We start from the raw sequence: 17,338 nt of genomic DNA, 5'->3' as shown, positions 1-17,338 counted from the left end.
CAAGCCTGAGCTTCTTTGCTCTTCTAATTGCTTCATGACTATGGCTTCTCTGGAAAGTGTATCTGAGCAGTGTGTGCAAAGAGAGGTGTCTAATGTACCAATAATTTGTGGTCTTCCAGATGACATTGCTCTTCTTTGCTTAGCAAGGGTTCCCCGACGGTATCATCATACCCTTAGATGTGTCTCAAAGAGATGGAGAGATTTGTTATGCAGCGAAGACTGGCATTCCTGTCGCCGAAAAAATAATCTGGAGGAAACTTGGGTTTATGTTTTTGTTAGAGAGAGGTCAAGAAAAAACTGCTGTTATGTATTGGATCTGGATCCTGCAAGGCGATGTTGGAGACTCCTCCAAGTCATCCAGATTCCATGCTCAGATAAGCGTGGTATTTGTGTTGAAACTTTGGGAAAGAAATTATATCTGTTGGGTGGCTGTACCTGGTGGTTTCGTGCTACAAATGAAGTACATTGCTATGATGCTTCTAAAAATAAGTGGGAGAAAGCAGCTTCAATGCCAACAGCTAGGTACTATTTCCATTACTTCTTTTATAAAAAAAATATTTGTTTGTTTCTGTTACTTGTTTTGGTCAATTGGTTTAAAAAAATGTTCCCTACTAAGTTTGCCTTTATTTTTTTTTAAATCAAGGAGGTTTATAGTTTCACAGCTTGTTAATTTCAGAACCCATGCCCTCTGCACCCTAATCTTCTCATAATATCTTACATTCTGATTTCATTCTCTTCTTGGACATTGATCCATGGGACCCAACTATGTCATGCCTGCTTATGTGATCATCCTTGGATGCCATCATTTGGGCAAAATTAGCTGAGCAATCATCACTTCCTGTCTTTCAGGTGCTCTTTTGTGTCAGCATCTTTGAGCGACAAACTTTATGTGACCAATAGACGTGGATCGAAACCAGAGTCTCCAGATTCATGGGATATCTATGACTCTCGTTCAAACAACTGGAGCTCACACAAGAATCCAATGCTGACCCCTGACATTGTTAATTTCATTCCCTTAGATGGGAAGTTGTATACCATCCACATGACCTGGAATGGTCTCCTGTTTGCTGGGGTGTATGATTCATCATCCAGAAGGTGGCAGGGTACGAAAAACGAAATTGCAAAGTGCTCATCTGATTCCACGGTAGTTGTAGATGGAACCCTCTACATGTTGGATTACACCAAGGGCACAAGGCTTATGATGTGGGAGAAGGAGAGCGAGGATTGGGTGGCCCTTGGTAGGTTGTCAGATGAGCTACTGTGGTCACCCCGTCACCTTATTGCCTTTGGAAGGAGTATTGGCGTGATCGGGGAAGGACTGAGTACGGTGTTCATCGATGTGCATAAGGCAGTGAAGGTCGGAGGGATGCTGGTATGCTCTTCGGCTGGTCCTAATTTTGATTTTGAATGTGACTTCATCTTCAGCTGCAACACAATCACCATCTGAAATGTTGATTCTAGATAACATTTGTTGCAATTTATTTTATCCATTTTAGTATCTTAGGCACATCCTTCAGAAGAAAGGATTTGAACCGACCAATGATAAACATATTTATCAATCCTTTGTTAGTGTGTGGATGTTGGATCTAACCAGTTGCATCATTCAGACAAGTGAAAGTGAACCTATTTGACAGCATCTCTTGCATTTCTCTTAATAATGCCTCTCTCATTTTATGATTTTTGTGCATTAAGAATTCTTATTTCTAACACTGCAATCAGGAGCAGCAAGTTATATTGGATGGGAAATGAGCAATCTAGGAAATAACCCTTCTTAATTCAATTTTTTTGAGTGGCATCATTGGTTAAAGTCTAGAGTTGGTGGAAGCATCAATTTATCTACGAAATAATATGAAATGATTTTTATTAACGTTTTGCTGCTGGGGATGTCCAACATGCGCATTCTCTACTAAGAATTTCTAGCGGCAGTCGGAGTGTTTGTACCTTTTTATCTAATTCAATAACACCGGGGCATTTGGTTATCAAATTTGGACCATCATGATGATCTAAAATCATCGGTGATACAAAGCCTGGGATGATCTAATCTCTAATGATCTAAGATCATTATGTTTGATTTGTCGTAGTATAATGATTAAATATCTTTAGATATGTACAAACTATTTATTTGATATACTATGAAAATTCAAAATCATAGATTATATAATATCAAAAATATCCCTAATAATTTGATTGGAAGTTGGGATTGAGATTAAAAAAAATTTAAAATAAAAATAAATAAAAAATATTTTAATTAATATATTTTAATATAAGATCATCGTAATGGAGTGATGTTGGATATCTGTTAAGAATAAATTTTTTATCACCACATTGGACGGTGATTTGAGCAGTGAGGATAATTTAAAATCATCGTCATATAAGATGATGATGATTGCAACCAAATATGATAATCTCATCGTCTTTATTCACGTCGCTCCTGATCCTGAATAGACTACCCCATACCATTCTTCTTCCTCCTTTTTTTTTTTTTTTTAATTAACAACGTCACAAAGCCAGTAGCCATGGTCTTCTTCACCATCTCGAGAATGTAGTTGCCCTCCTTCCGTGGCGATTCGATGAGCAATGGTGTTGGCTTGTCAGACTTCCATTGCTATGAATTCAAAGACTCCGAGGAGAAGAAAAGAGAGGAGAACCTATGCCTATTATTTAATCCCGGGATATCTTGGTCATAAAGCATCCAAAGTCTACAATGCAACCACAAATTGATCATTCATAACATGTACCGGACCGCCTGCTTGTCGTCCAAGTTTTTTTGGATAATTTTGACGAACACTAAACTACAAACTTCAAATGTAAAACAACTTCTTTTGACGCTTTCGACAAACATTTACCGTGCAAGAAGAGCTTCTATCATTTGGAGCAGATGGCCTTAAGCTTTTCCCCAGCCGATTCATCGACAGAGTACTAAAAGGAAAGAAAGAAAGAATCGCCAGATTTAGAACAGTCCCTTTATGGCGGATTCATAGAAGAAACCAAAATAATGAAAGGAACCTTGTTGAGGACCCAGGTGGAATGGGCATAGGCTCGGTGGAGGAGCTCGTCGAGGGAGGTGGAGTCGTCGAGGTCGCGGTAGTTGACGAAGTTCTCCCGCGCGTACTTGGCGTAATACGGCCTCGTCTCCGGCGGGAGCCGCCGCACCAGCCGTAGCACCTCCTTGTACGCCCTCAGAGCTCTCTTCATCTTTCTTTTGATTCCGCGAGCCGAAAAAAAAAAAAAAAAGTTCCAAACACTGGTTGCAGGTTTTGGGCTGCGTGTCTTTTAAGATCAAGTCATGTTTGATCAGAAATGGTGAGATCAAAATTGAGGACTACAGCTAAAAGTTTCAAGAGAGTAGTTAACCTCAAATTAGAAGAGGAGGTCCCAAAAATCTTAGACAGCCTTCTTTTGGAGTTTTGAAACAATCTAATGCTGATTTTTGCTCGGTTAGAATTGTTATAAATAGGACGTTTCAGGAGCACGGGATATACGACCCAAATTGGTGCCATGCCGAAGGAAATGATTAGCTCAGTGCCGCTCAACTAACTGGCTTCCAAGGACCCTGAGGAGAAGTGTTAGCAATCAACAACCAGCTTGACCAGATTTGAATTACCACACTCCTCATATGTAGTCGCACCCTTGAGCAGTGGGGGAGACCGGAGAATGGGTCGAGCAAACTCCCTTGGGGCTGAGAAAAGCAATGGGGTAGACTGGAGAATAGGTTGAGCAAACTCCCTTGGGAATGACAAGTTTCTGCTTTCCTATGCGACAAATGGGCCATCAGGCTTTCACACTTGAAAGGCCATTCATTATATACATATAGAGAGAGAGAGGGGTAGGTTATTTCCATATTTCAAATTTACGACCAACTTACAATGGAGCAACTTTCCTGTTCCACCAAGGCTCACCCCCATGAAATGACGGTATCATGTGGTATGAAAAGACCTACATTTGAAAAAAAAAAATTGATTCCCGCACCCAGCAAATGATGACAAGGATCTGATCCTCAAAGTGGTGGCAGTGCCAACCCCAGCACCAAGAGGAGCCACATCCAATAATACAAAAACCAAAGAAAACAATCAAGTGGGCATCATAGCCAATTATGGCTCATGAAGGAACAAACCAGAAAATTCCGAATTACAACATCCTCCACTGAGTTGATCATTCTCATCATCAGCTAACTGCTATTACCATTTGCAAAGCTATCTAGGATGCGGTTGTCAGTCTTTATCACAAAAAGGCAGCCAAGCAATCGCTTACCTCTCGCAAAAAGATGGCTCCGTGCCTGGAAGAATCTAATTCCTAACTAATTTAGATACCATCATGCTAACAGACTTGAGCCACACGTAATGTTCAAGTTCAAACCTTCTAGTACCTATCATGTTAGGGAAAAGCCTGTATACTCAAGAAAATCTGATCTACAAAATAATTTTTTCGACCACAGCAACCGATAAAATGAAGGCTCATAACTAAGCATAGCAATGAAATATAACTTCATAAATAGCTCTTAAGCATGAATGTCACATCTGTTTGCTTTAAATAAAATTACATGGAAGGAGAGCTCAGAAGTATGTAAGCACTGATGCAATTCAAACCCCCATTGAATGAGCCTTGTCAATTGAAATTGGTCTGGCTCCTTCCCAGAGTTCCCTTAGTTCATTTCTTAACCATGACAGGAAGATAACAGGCCCCAAAGTTGACGGAACCTGCGGTGTAGATCAACAAGAAATTTATGGAAGGCTGTCATCTTGCAATCTTTACGCAATCTTATGTATACACTCCTAATTTTAGGATGTACACTACTCTTATTTCTCTGCCTTATAACTAAACTAAGAGATATATGTATTTGAAAAGGAAGTTGCTATACTATTTGAGACATACAACACCAAAGGTGGAGCCTCATGGATGCACTTGAGAGTTGGGTTTGATAAAGAACAGATGCCAAAGCCTTTTGACTAATGCCCTTTTACTATTAAAACAAAAGTAGTTATAATTAAGCTCCACAAGGTCCGCCAGCCTTTGATGTTTCAAACATGAATAACCACAAGAAGAAAAGGATATTAAAAAATTGGTTTATGGCATGAATTCTAATAGATTGATCAAGATAAATAAGTGAGTTGGTATTGACGTTTCATATAAACTTGTCAGATTCCTGCATGAAGGCACTGGCTTATGAAGAAAACTAATATCGAACACAGATGAAAACAATCAATACCTGAGGTGAATGAAACTCACCAGATAAAGAAGAGCAGGTTGAGGTGACTGACTCAAGATCCCAGCAGCCAATGCAGTGATCAGGCCAACTGCATAACCAGAAAGTCCATACCATATATATTTATGCCCTTTTGAGGAAGACGTGTCCAATGAAATTTCCGTATCTCTATTCTTTTGATGGTCGAAACAGAGGACCAAAGCTAGAAGCATTCCAGGAATGGCCTACAGAATCAACAAATCCTTTGTTATGGTAAATTAGTTGGCAAGTTAATGAAACAGGCATAGTAATTGTGGCTCTAGATAAATAGACATGCAAAAAAGTTGGAAAGTCCAAATAAACAGGCTAAAAACAGATTTTAGTGCTCTGCATCATTATTCGTAGATAGCATGCAATGATTTGAATTCAACCTCAATAAAATGTACTATTACCCAATCAAAGATATCGTGACAAAAGATAAAAGTGAGAAATATACGATGACAAAATATATAAGTAAAAACTAAACTGAGACATCATGCAAATAATGTTTTCCCAACAGATGAACGTGGAATCGCTTTAGACTATATCCAGCCAAGAAAGATAAGACATAGTACACAATTTCAGCCCCAATTATGGAAGGCAACGATGAGTATAGACTTTTACCCATCAAAAGACAGAATTTGATATTTTCAGTTCATAAAAGATGAAAGGATTGCAGAGTTGCATTGACTGGATGATGGCAAGAAGTTGCTACACCTGTAAAGCAAAATTTTGCTAGGTTTAAAGAATCAGACTTCTAAATTATTCGGATCTGTGTAAACATAGACACAATATGCAAATATAACAACCTTCCACAGTGGCAAGAGAAGATGACCTTTTCCATTTATGCATTTGCTTATTTCTCTTGTTTCTTATTATCGCATTAAGCACGATACATTAACGGGCAAAATCTAGAGAATATGTCCACCACTTGATTTACAAAGAGGGAGGCACCACCACCATTGGAGAAAGAAGAGTGTTGCAGTTGGTGTATAACATGGATAAACCAGTAAGATTTAAATTAGGAATAATAAAATTAAGAAAATTCAGAGATCAGAAGGACTCGATGTGGATTGGATATAATCCAACACAATCTCAACTAGCCCAGGTACAACATGCACATGGAATTAGCATAAACATATGCAATTTTTCTCAGGTCTATTCTATTATATATAAAAGTAAATGAAAAAAAAAAAAAAAAGAGAGAGAAAAATCCATGAACTTCCCATGAGCAACTGAGCCCTTTCTCTTTTCTCCTGAAGTCTTAATGCCTTCTACACTATCCTAGCTACGCCAATGCACATCAAACCTCCATTCCCACCACAAGCCATGCTGCAGACTGATCACGATCCTGAGTAGCTACAAGCCCAGCCAAAGCTCCAAAAATGCCCTATTAACTATTATATGGGAGAAGCTCCTATTGCCCCGGAAGAACAAGCGCTTCATGGTCAAATGGCCCCAGCACTTCAACATCCTTGTTACCCCGAGAAGCTCCTATTGCCCCAGAAGAACAAGCACTTCATGGTTAAATGGCCCCAGCACTTCAACATCCTTGTTACCCCTGTTGTGTGCATCTCTTGCACCAACACTACCTCCATCATCCACACCAGCAATCCAACCAATGTCACTACCAATGCCATCCATGCATGTGGGCCTTGATATCCACTTCCAATGATATTACCTTAAGGGTCTTCATTTCCATCTTGAAAGCCAACAATGACCATAAAAAGGGAGAAGGGGGCAGGCTAGACTCCTTATTGAGACGATCACTCTAATATGATATCCTTCCTAATTCAGTTCAAAATACTTATTGGCCTTATCCAGGTACTCAAATTGGGAGTGGACAAGAATTTTGTTTGTCATCTGCTTCATGTTGCCATGACTGCAGTGTTCCATGCTGCACTCAACGATATTGCTTAGTGCCTATGTAGTTATAAGGTGCATAAGGAAAGAGATTGTATAAATAATTGTCACACTGTTACTTCTCTTTTGCAACACATGGGCATCACACACGTATCAAACTTGTTGAAATTTACAATAACATGACTAATTTGATGGCAATATTAACTTGGCATCACCAGGAACAAAATTAATGTAAAAATGGGACTATTAGCAGTTCTTTACCGATGAGTGTTGCCTCGACCACTAAACAAATGGGTCGTCTAAAAGAGGGACCAGACAAAATATTACATTACTGAAGTATGGAATCTTATATCCTTGATGATAGGTAGCCATTGGTGTTTTGATCAATTAATTGTGCTGATATAAGTTTAATGGTATACATGGCTTTTATACATGGCAAGCTAGCTAAAAAGGGTTATCCATGGAAAGTATCTAGCAGAGAAGAACAAAGCGTAACATGACAAACAAAAGTTGATAGAGGAGCAAAAGAGTATCATTGCAAGGCTGCATATATAGGTGAATGTGTGTACACCATACCATAAATGAATGACAGGTATAGTATGGCCATCCAATATTGGTCCAAGGTTTTGATCAAAGATAGTAAATATTAGGGGGAAATTGGTGTCAATTATCGATTTTATAAATTATTGCATATTTTCATGCATTCTCATTGATGCTTGCTGAAATCATATTCAGATAATTAAGCTGCAACTCATTTATTTTTCACATTAATATCACTCAATATTAGTTGTGACTACTCCTCAGCTTCACCCCAAGCATATGATTTGCATCTGACTAATATCCAATTCATTTATGTATCAGCTTTGAACAAATATGGATATGATTAACATTTGATTTGGATATGTATCCATTTAGAACAAACACAGATACAAATTTCAGTGCCAATTTAACATTTGTATTTGTATTTGATTCTTTCTTTATATTTTCAGTTTTTCAACACATACAGGCCATAGCAAGGAATAGGGATTTAAGTAACGTGTTGTATGTAACATACTGGTGACTGACCGATATTCAGTACAACCTTGGTACCATAACAGACAATTACATGATAGTTGGTTACCTTTGCTCTAGTGGCTCAAACTAATGCACCTTGTGCACCAACACCAACCAATATGGGTGCCCATACCCAGACTTTAAGCCTTGGGTCATAGGAAATGTTATTGTAACTTAAAACCTGTACTAATAGATTGTAGAGTTAGTTGTTGAGCTTTTCAATGGATATAATCCTGAATTTGAAGTTTCTAAATCTCCATACCTGATTCATCAAAATCAATTCAGAGAAGCTCTACCATATATGGTTGCACTAATTGTGCATAGCGTTTCAACATGTTTAGTAAGATAGTGGTGGGGTGGGAGAGAGGTGGGTAACTAACTAGACAATACAGCACTCCAATATATCATGGTTCAGATAGTGATGACACCTATTTTCTCCAGATGGTAACTATTCCTTAATAAGCTTTAGGTGATGGCTACCTCAGGAAACCTCTTGTCGCAGAACAAATAGCTGGCTATCTATTTCTGTATCATAGGCTGGTAGCTTAGATCAACGTAATCAGATCTGGATTAAATAGCACCGCAGCCCCATAATATCAAGAGATCCAATGGAAGATCTGTGGTATCCAACTGGCCAATTGGATCATATGCTAATGCATACCATTATTAAGCATATGATCAGTTCAAAAAATCGGATCAAAGAAGCAGTATTGAGGAAGCAATGGAGCAGAGTGACCTCAAAGGAGTGGTGAACCTAAGAAACCTATGATACATAGGCATTGAACAAGAAGGGAGATAAGCATGCAAGCAGTGCAGGAAATAAAATGGTCGACGAGGTTCAACTAGCTCATTTCACCACCAAACTGTCAAACTAGAGGTGCAACAGGTCATCATGTTGCTGCTTATCATCATCTTTTCATTTATGATGATCATCTATGTAAATTTAAAATATTCTACATAAAATTTGAATATATTTGTTATTAAGGAAGACATTCTTTAAGTCCATAAAGGTTAGCGATGAAAACATTATACAACAGAAACCCAATTAAGGCATGGGCATGAATGACAGCCTAGGCACCTGAATGAGCAAAATGTGTCCTCAATGAAGAGCAATGTGTTGCCAATTAATGTTATAAACATTAAATGTGATATGTGAAGCACTACTATGTTTCTTCTGTTTATCAAAAGCATGCCATGCATCCAGATTACCAAATCAAGAGGCAGATCTGAGTGTCCTTTTGATCAAACTCGTATATGATATAATAATGTTACATACTAAAAAAATTCATATTTCGTTGACCATAATAGTATCACGAAACCTAACCATGCTACCATTTTAGAAGTCTCGATGGTCATCCAGCATTGTCAGGTCCCACTGATGCCAAGCAGAAGCTCATCAGACTTGGATTGAGTAATGTTCAGCATTAAGAAATTATATCCATTATAAAATTTAGGTGCATGAAAAATATATACAAATGCATGAGTACTGCAAGACAACCAACATGATGTGTAGCGCACGGACAGGAAATATACAAGTCAGAAATTTTTTGCATCGCACATTGAGATAATACTGCATGAGGACTTCGCTTAAATTGTGGATGTATCAATCTATACATCCTACTTTCAAGTTGACAAAGAAAGGAATACCATAATACCATAAGAACAATGATAAATACAGATTAAGAGAATACCATACCATGTCTCCAAGGCCCAGCATCATGTACTCCCCAGCAGTGCTCCCAGGAATCAGCCCACCCATCAAATTTCTCGGAAAGACCAGCTTAACAGGTAGTTCTAACTTCTTCGTTATCAGTTGCAAACCTGGAAGGCTCAAGCTATTAGCCACTGTGTGCACTGGATTAGATGCCTTCTGCGTTGCAACGGAGACCATGACATTTGCTCCAAAAAACCTCTCCGAGAAGAAGACCCAGAAAATATCGTACACAAATAAGCAGACAAGAAGCAATGTGCAGATCTTAATGTTAGGTAGCCGTACATGGCTAACAAATGCTATACATATGGAAATGCCCAGTAAATTATTCAGCACCCAATGCCCAGAAACGAGCCAAGCCACCACAATTCCTATACATAACAACAATAGTATTCCCTGGCTACGTGTAAACGACTTGGAGCAGCATCTGGAGACAAATGGGTCCATTAAATTGAACTGGGATTTGATGTAGGCAACATATGGGGAGAAACAAAAGAAGAGCGCAGAGGCTGAGGCAATGGCTGTGAAGGCAGTGACAAGGTGGGACATTGACGAGAAAAGATAGAACATTAACAAAAGGCTGCAAGAGCTTGCCAGGGGGATCATAAGTGCTTGGGACCGGTCTAGCGTGATGGATGCCTCCGAGAAGTCTAGGTTCCTCTCCATCTCCTTGCCATGATCCAGAGCTCGGGAAGCTGATGCAAACGTCACGAAGATTGCTGTCACTACGAGGGCGAGAGATGCAGGTTCGAGCAAGTATGTCAGCTTCCACAGTGACTCCATAGCAGCACAAGTACACCAAAAATACTCCCTTTCTTAGTTCTCCCCCCTCTACACTCTAGTTGGGTCAACAAACCTTCAAATTATTATTCCGAACAGAAAGCTGCGTCTATTAGTTTGCGTTCCACTCGGAGATGAAATCCTAGAAGACAATATTTCCGTTATGAAAACTCCAAAATTCATCTGCGGCCACAAAGGACAAACCTGAAACGGTTAAAAAGGATGAATCTTTGGCTGTTTCAAGCGGCCAATGTATAGATTCTTCTATCTTATTCTATAAACTCGTAGTTGGACACAGGAATTTAACACGAAATTGAGCATAAAAACTCCAACATTTCCACAAACAAGATTGCCTTTCGAGGTTTTTGATTATTAAAACTTAAGACATTGCATAAAGTAATTAAATTCAACGAAGAAAAAAAATGAGAACCACGAAAGCAACTTTCTACTGAAATTAATGCGGAAAGAGAGAGATTTGAACAGATATCTACCTTTAGGCCTGCGAATCGAGAAAAAGATCGCGTCCTCAACCATCAAGAGAAGAAAATTTCCACTGGAAGAGCGACATATCAAGGAAACGAAGGGGTTTTCCGATCAGATTTTGCGAAGGAGTGGAGAGAGGGGGGAGGGCTGCTGAGGGTTTTTGTAAGGGAGGTATGCGGAGTTAACGGACGATCGCTTCACCGGATTTCTTCCCCCGGAAAAAGGACTCTGGATCGGGAGCCGCGAGCAACGACTTTCCGGAGATTGGCATTTGACCTCCTTTCGTGCTGAGTCCTCCGATATCATCACCCCCGCCCCTTTTTACGCGCTTGATCGTGCATCTCGGGGAATTAGTGGAACCCAGCTGTAAATTTATCAGATTGCTGCGACTGGGACAGGGAGCGGTGTTATTTTCCGGACGGCCTACTTGTAGCCATCGAGATTCATCACGGCCATTCATATACGGACGGCCATGATGAACCAGAAAGGACATGGACCTCGTATCTTTCTCTCAGATGAGGAAAAAAAAAATAGAATCTTCCTTTTGATGTCTTTTTCCTTTCATGATCTTCCCTTTGATTTCTGACCCCTAACCAAGGCTGTGCTTAGCATCATTGTCACTTTAAAAAAAATAAATAAATAAAAGTTCTGCTTTCACTTCTTTCTTATTGTCAGATTTACGAAAAATGGAAACGTGTCTGGTAGTACATTTTTTTTTTAAAATCTATTTCCATCCTTACCATTCGCTCCAGCAGCTCCTCCGTTGTCTCTGCCTCCATTAAGAACCCCCTCCAAATCAAGTCAAGCATTCCATCCCAACCCAGGGGAAGATCCTACTTTGTCTATGCCTCCATTAAGAACCCCCCTCCAAATCAAGTCAAGCATTCCATCCTAAACCAGGGATCACTATTGGAGCGGCATGTGGAGGGGGGCAACCCTTGCAAAGTGCCATTGCCTCCTGTTCGTGGTGCAAAGGTGCGTGACAAGGGTCCAAATTGAGAGATGTAAGAAGGTAGGAGCGGAAGGAAGGATGGGATTGGAGGACAGAGACACTGAGGGGCTTCGATGGGTTAGGAGAGAAGTAGCGGCAATAGGGTAGGAAATGGCTGTTGTGATCAAGGACTTATTGCTCATCATGTGAGATATAGTTACCATCTTATATAAGTTAAAATTTTATTTAACTCACAATCGACGTGGGACTAATGATGCCATCTTTTTAAAATATAATCCTCTCTAGGTCCCAATCAAGGAAGAGTTTATGTGCAGGCAAAAGATGTATCACAATCATAAATTTTTGGCATGTATAGACCATCACTGTTGCGGCCTAAGACTTATAGCTCGTTATGTGAAGTATTGTTCACTCTAATTCCATGGACCTCATAATTTTGTCTTTCAAAACGTACTTCACAGGAGAAAAAAAAGATTCCACCTCCTAAAAACTAAAATTCTTCTTTGACTCACAATTAATATGAAACTAGTGATGTCATCTCTCCACAAAAATAGCCATCAAAAAAGTGGAGAGGCTTAGTGAGGAAGTGGATGTAGGGGGTCAGGGGAAGAGACAAAAGCAAAAGAAAAACTCAAGCAAGATGATAGTGGTGGAGCAGGAGATAGAGATAGAGGAGCAGGAGGAGTGGATGCAGAAAAGATGGGTGATGGTGGTGTAGATGGTATGCAAGAGATAAAATCCCACTTAAAAAATAAAAATGAAATTTTTTACTTCTTTCTTTCGAGATATATTTTTTAAAAAAAAAATAAAAAAATGATAAGCAAACACTTTTTAGAAACCAAATAGATCCTAAAGTGTAAGAGCTATGGGCCACAAGTGACAACACGTAGGAGTTGGAGCTTGCCATCTCAAGCCAAGCACAAGCTAGGGAAGCTTCGTCCATAAGGGATGCTAAATTATGAAAGTCTTGCTCTTTCTTCTCTTTTTAGCAACGTCGCACGTGCTTGCACGTTCGCAAGCAATGGGAGATAACTTGCATGATGTATCTTCTCCCTTTATCCTCAAAAAAAAAACTAGCATGATGTATCTTAAGAAAATCTTGCTAATTATTAAATAGTTGTTTGGACAAAAGCTCAACTAATCCACACCCATCTTACCTTCTTTGATAAGCAAATTTATTTTCTTAATAGTTGCTCTTGATTGGTTAGTTCATTAAGTAGGTATTTAATTGGCCTCCGGAACTAGTATATTCTCAAAATTACCTACACGTCTTTATGATAGACTTTGTCGTGCATATGTTTGCACAGAGATGTAAACAAGCAACACATGAGCCGAGATAAGCCTAATTCTAACTCGGCCCTTTTATGTTCAGGCCATGCTCGAGTTAGCACATCTAGTTTTGAGCTAAGCTCCAGTTGTTCCAAATAACTTACTTCAAAAAGCTAGTGATATAATTTGGAGATATAATTTTCTTCTCGTAGAAAATTCAGAAATTCTATATCCGATATAGATTTTTTTTTCTCGTGAAATATGAAAATGCTATTTTTTAATTTCTTTTATTTGAAAATTCCAACCAAACAAAAAAGATTCTTTCATTTTCCAATGATCATACTTCCCTCCCTTCTCTTCCTGCAAATCAAACGGGTCCATGTTTTGCTTAGGATAACCCAGTCCCTATGCTCAACCTAGTGTTAGATGGTGAATTTTTGAATGATATTTTCTGGCCTTTACATAAGTTTATTCAACATATTGATTATTTGGCAAGATTAACGTGAAATTGTTTGCTCTTTAGCATAGCATGCCTCATAGTTTGGTTTCACAGATTCTCTATTTGATGTAGCCAAACTAGCAGAGGTACCTTTTTTTAAGGTGTGATTGATTGTGTCACGCTTCCGACCTGAAATTGTGAATCGAGGGTCATGACAACCGCCGCATACTCATAGAAAACTCTTCCTACAAACATGCAAGGCATCTTATCATATTATCTTAAAATAACAGTGAAATAATTAGATAATAATTTAAATCCAAAATATAACGATCTAAATTTTTTTTTTAATGTCTCAATAAATTCAACAATGATTCATAGTCCTTACATCAAATTCAATAAGACTTTCAACCGAAAATAAAAATATAGAGATTCTGCTTCTGATCACTCTTCCATTCATATCTTGTATCATCTTAATTCCTCAACGTCTGTAAAAATAGTAAAATAGGAGGTAATGAACTAGACAGCCCAGTAAGCAATGATCACTTCTCAACAGATTTCATCAGGCATTTAAGTAAATAATCATTTATAGAAAATAAGCATATATAGTTCATTAATTCGAAATTAATTTCAATTATGCAACATAATTCAAGCCAAATTCATTTCTTTTTCGAAAATTCAAGTTTCTTTCGAGAATTCAATTTCTTTCATTCTTCAATTCTTTTCGTCAACCATGAGCTATGACCACATTTTTTTCTGTGACAGGATCATAATACCGCGTATCTGCTTGCGGTAGGCTGCGAATCATCTGGCAATCATGTCCTTTGGAACCATTGGTTTCTCTGGCGGTTTGTCGCTGGTCTCTCTGATGACATGAACCCTCAGGACAAATCAATTGCCAACGTATATGCCCCCATTGGCAGGGTCCTTTACATAGTCAGGTTGTCAATTCATAATGTTTCTTATATCATAATTCTTCATAAATCATATTTTATATTCTAATTTTGATAATAAAATATATAATCATGTAGTATCGAAATCAATCAATATAATGCATCATGAAATCAATATGTTCAATCATGCTTCATCATAACATTTCAAATAAGATATTTTCATAACAAAATATCATTCATCCAATTCATGCATCGTTTCACAAATCATGTCAGAAAAATATATTATAATTTATCGATAAATCTAGAAAAAGTGAAACATTACTTACTTCGAACGCATTCCAATAAATCCACATAATTCTATAAATTTTTTTTCAAAAATTTTGTTCGTAGATCATATCGCGATATCCCATGATCAAACATCCACAATCCTATACAGAATCAATTTCAATAATTAGAAAGAATATGAATATCATATTTCAACGATTTAGATTGGGTCCGATCATTTAATTTCATCTAATCAAAATCTAATTAGGACCTAAACGATCCAACGTTTGACTATCAAATCAAGTCGGATTCAAAGTGATAGGACAGAGGTTTCTTCATCGATTTCATAAAATCAAGTGGAGAGAGGAAAATCAGAGGAGAGAGAATTCAAGAGGTACAATTCAAATTGATCAGGTGACACAATCCAACATTACGATTGGTCCAATATCTCGAGTAGTGAAATCAACATAATCAAATCATGATTAAATCGAGATCATGGATAATCAAATCTAAAGATTCATGGTCTGATCAAGGTGGATGCCAGTGCACTGCCCGACAACCATGGATCAGGGTTCTTCATTAGAATCAGATCACTACTATTGAAAGAAATTTCTTCATTCACTAAACTTTTTAGAGAGAGAATCAATCAAGAGAGAGAATATTTTAGAAAGAAAAAATTCTAGAGAGAGAAAACTCTAGAGAGAGAAAACTCATCTTGGACTTCTCAGATGATATGATTCAACAAATTACATCGATCAGATCAAATCATGCTAAGATTATCATGTGGATAATTCAATAAAATCATAAAAAATAAAATCTTAAAAATACCTAATCTGATTAAAGTGGATGTCGGTGTACCGTCCGACGATCACAGATCAAAAATCCATCATGAGGATTATTTAAATTCATCATCATTCTTTTCAAAATTCTAAAAATCTTAGGAGAGAAAAATAATCTAGAGGAAGGATTCTAGAGAGAGAAAATAGAGAGAGAAAGTCCAATTTTAGAGAGAGAAAATACTAGTTCAGGCTGAAGAAAGAGAGGGAAGAGAGAGAAACTCTCTTTCTCATATTTTATTATTTATATCATTATTTATTAATTAATTTAATAATTTTTTCTTTTCTTTTCTTCTTTTCTTTCTCTCTTTCTTTCTCTCTTTTTTTTCACGAAAGAGAGAGGAGAGAAAATTCTATTTATTATTATTATATTATTATTATATTATTTTTTTCTTCTCCTTTTTTTTCTTCTTTTTTTTTCTTTTTCTTTTTTCTTTTCTTTTTCTTTTTTTTTTCTTTTTCTTTTCTTCTTCTTTTCCCGTGGGTTTCTTTTGGGCCGAAACAGGGGACCGTGAGGTCCCCTCGTTGGTGTTCCGACCGACGGCACAACCAGCGTGGGACGGCCGTCGGCAGGAGGAGAGGCGACCCGACAGCAAGAGGAGGCCAAATCGGTGGTCGGCGGTGACCACCAGTGTCGGAAAAAATGGCAGAAAGAAAGGTTCTTCCGCAACAAAATTCGATGACTCCGGTCGCCGGTGAGCGTGCACATCGCCACGGGAAGGAAAGGGAAGAAGAGAGGAAGGGGAGGAGGCCTACCTTCGACGCCAGCGAGGCTTTTCCAGTGAGCAATTGGATGGCACAAGAATGGGTTTCCGTGAAAATTTTTTCGGCGATTGCCGCCGATTGGGCTCCAGGTCTTTGGTGGAAAGGAGAGAGGAGAGATCTCTTCCTTAAATAGAGCCGGAGGGAGCTCGTCTCTGACTCCGATTGGGAGCCGGCGAGAGGAGGGAGAAGACTCCCTTCGGGAGTCTTCTCCCCTATTTTTTTTTTTTTCATTTGGGCTTGGCTGGGCTGGGATTCTTATTCGGGCCGGGCCGGGCTATCACATTCTTCTCCTCTAAAAGAAATTTTATCCTCAAAATTTTTTTTTGCCTGAGTCTTCATAGTTTCTTACTTGAATCTCATCCACAAATATTTCAATATTCTAATTCTTGATATAAAATTCATTCTTAAACTGTTTCATAAGGAAAAAGTCGGTATATCAAATATCGATCTGAAATGGAACCATTCATTTTCTTATTTATCAAGATCAACATCTCAAAGATTTTCAACATTTCAAGATTTCGAAATTATGATCTCATTTTCTGTAAAAATCATGTTCAATATCTCATGACTCAAATTAAAATCAAATCTATCTCTTGTGAATAGAAGAAGATCAATGTCTCTATTCTTGCATAAGAACTTTATTCATCATCATCATTCATTTTTTTTTATATTATCCACTCTTAATTTCAACCCATCATAAGATAGGAAAAACATACTTCTTATGAATCATTTGATGACATCCTAATCAATCAAAATTCAAAAATATTTTCTCTTATTCGTACTTTCAAAGATTGAAGATTTATCATTTCAATCTC

At 38.1% G+C, this 17,338-nt stretch overlaps 3 protein-coding genes across 6 annotated transcripts in view; 1 reads left to right on the top strand and 2 right to left on the bottom strand.

The window, feature by feature from the left end:
- LOC105054871 (F-box/kelch-repeat protein SKIP4) overlaps positions 1-1,955 on the top strand; it is an 8,501-nt gene extending 6,546 nt beyond the window's left edge. Inside the window, exons 2-3 of the mRNA XM_019854078.3 lie at positions 1-522; positions 850-1,955. The exon at positions 1-522 is cut by the window's left edge and continues 56 nt beyond it. Coding sequence (XP_019709637.1) covers positions 35-522; positions 850-1,447 — 1,086 coding nt within the window. The 5' untranslated portion in view covers positions 1-34 and the 3' untranslated portion in view covers positions 1,448-1,955. The remainder of the gene's footprint in view (positions 523-849) is intronic.
- Positions 1,956-2,629: 674 nt separating this feature from the next.
- LOC105054872 (LYR motif-containing protein At3g19508) lies at positions 2,630-3,211 on the bottom strand. The gene is made up of 2 exons (XM_010936500.4): positions 3,007-3,211; positions 2,630-2,919 (listed from the first exon to the last, which is right to left on the bottom strand). Exons 1-2 carry the CDS (start codon positions 3,193-3,195, stop codon positions 2,866-2,868), a joined length of 243 nt encoding a protein of 80 aa, XP_010934802.1. The 5' UTR covers positions 3,196-3,211; the 3' UTR covers positions 2,630-2,865.
- Positions 3,212-3,529: 318 nt separating this feature from the next.
- On the bottom strand, positions 3,530-11,493 carry LOC105054873 (signal peptide peptidase-like 1). Of its 4 annotated transcripts, none has more exons than XM_029267536.2 (5): positions 11,120-11,493; positions 9,834-10,832; positions 5,227-5,427; positions 3,866-3,936; positions 3,530-3,752 (listed from the first exon to the last, which is right to left on the bottom strand). In XM_029267536.2, the coding sequence occupies exons 2-5, from the start codon at positions 10,629-10,631 to the stop codon at positions 3,530-3,532; spliced, it is 1,293 nt and encodes a 430-aa protein (XP_029123369.1). In that variant the 5' UTR covers positions 10,632-10,832; positions 11,120-11,493. The 4 variants fall into 4 exon arrangements, with proteins under 4 accessions (XP_029123369.1, XP_073102732.1, XP_073102733.1 ...); XM_073246631.1 differs by having other exon boundaries at positions 9,834-10,811; XM_073246632.1 differs by having other exon boundaries at positions 3,534-3,744; positions 11,120-11,492.
- Between the last annotated feature and the right edge of the window lie 5,845 nt (positions 11,494-17,338).

Source organism: Elaeis guineensis, chromosome 12 (assembly GCF_000442705.2).
Source record: "Elaeis guineensis isolate ETL-2024a chromosome 12, EG11, whole genome shotgun sequence".
In the NCBI taxonomy this organism is placed as follows: Eukaryota; Viridiplantae; Streptophyta; class Magnoliopsida; order Arecales; family Arecaceae; genus Elaeis; species Elaeis guineensis.
This window is presented reverse-complemented; position numbering and strand designations above follow the sequence as displayed.

Bases quoted from the DNA above. Each gene is read 5' to 3' on its own strand.
- LOC105054873 (XM_029267536.2), bottom strand. From the start codon at position 10,631: ATGGAGTCACTGTGGAAGCTGACATACTTGCTCGAACCTGCATCTCTC. The intron at 5,428-9,833 runs GTATGGTATTCT...TTGATTCTGTAG, and splicing joins TGCTGGGCCTTGGAGACATG to GCCATTCCTGGAATGCTTCT. The intron at 3,937-5,226 runs GTGAGTTTCATT...TTTCAAATGTAG, and splicing joins AACCTGCTCTTCTTTATCTG to GTCTTTTCATACCACATGAT.
- LOC105054872 (XM_010936500.4), bottom strand. From the start codon at position 3,195: ATGAAGAGAGCTCTGAGGGCGTACAAGGAGGTGCTACGGCTGGTGCGG. The intron at 2,920-3,006 runs GTTCCTTTCATT...CTTTCCTTTTAG, and splicing joins CCACCTGGGTCCTCAACAAG to TACTCTGTCGATGAATCGGC.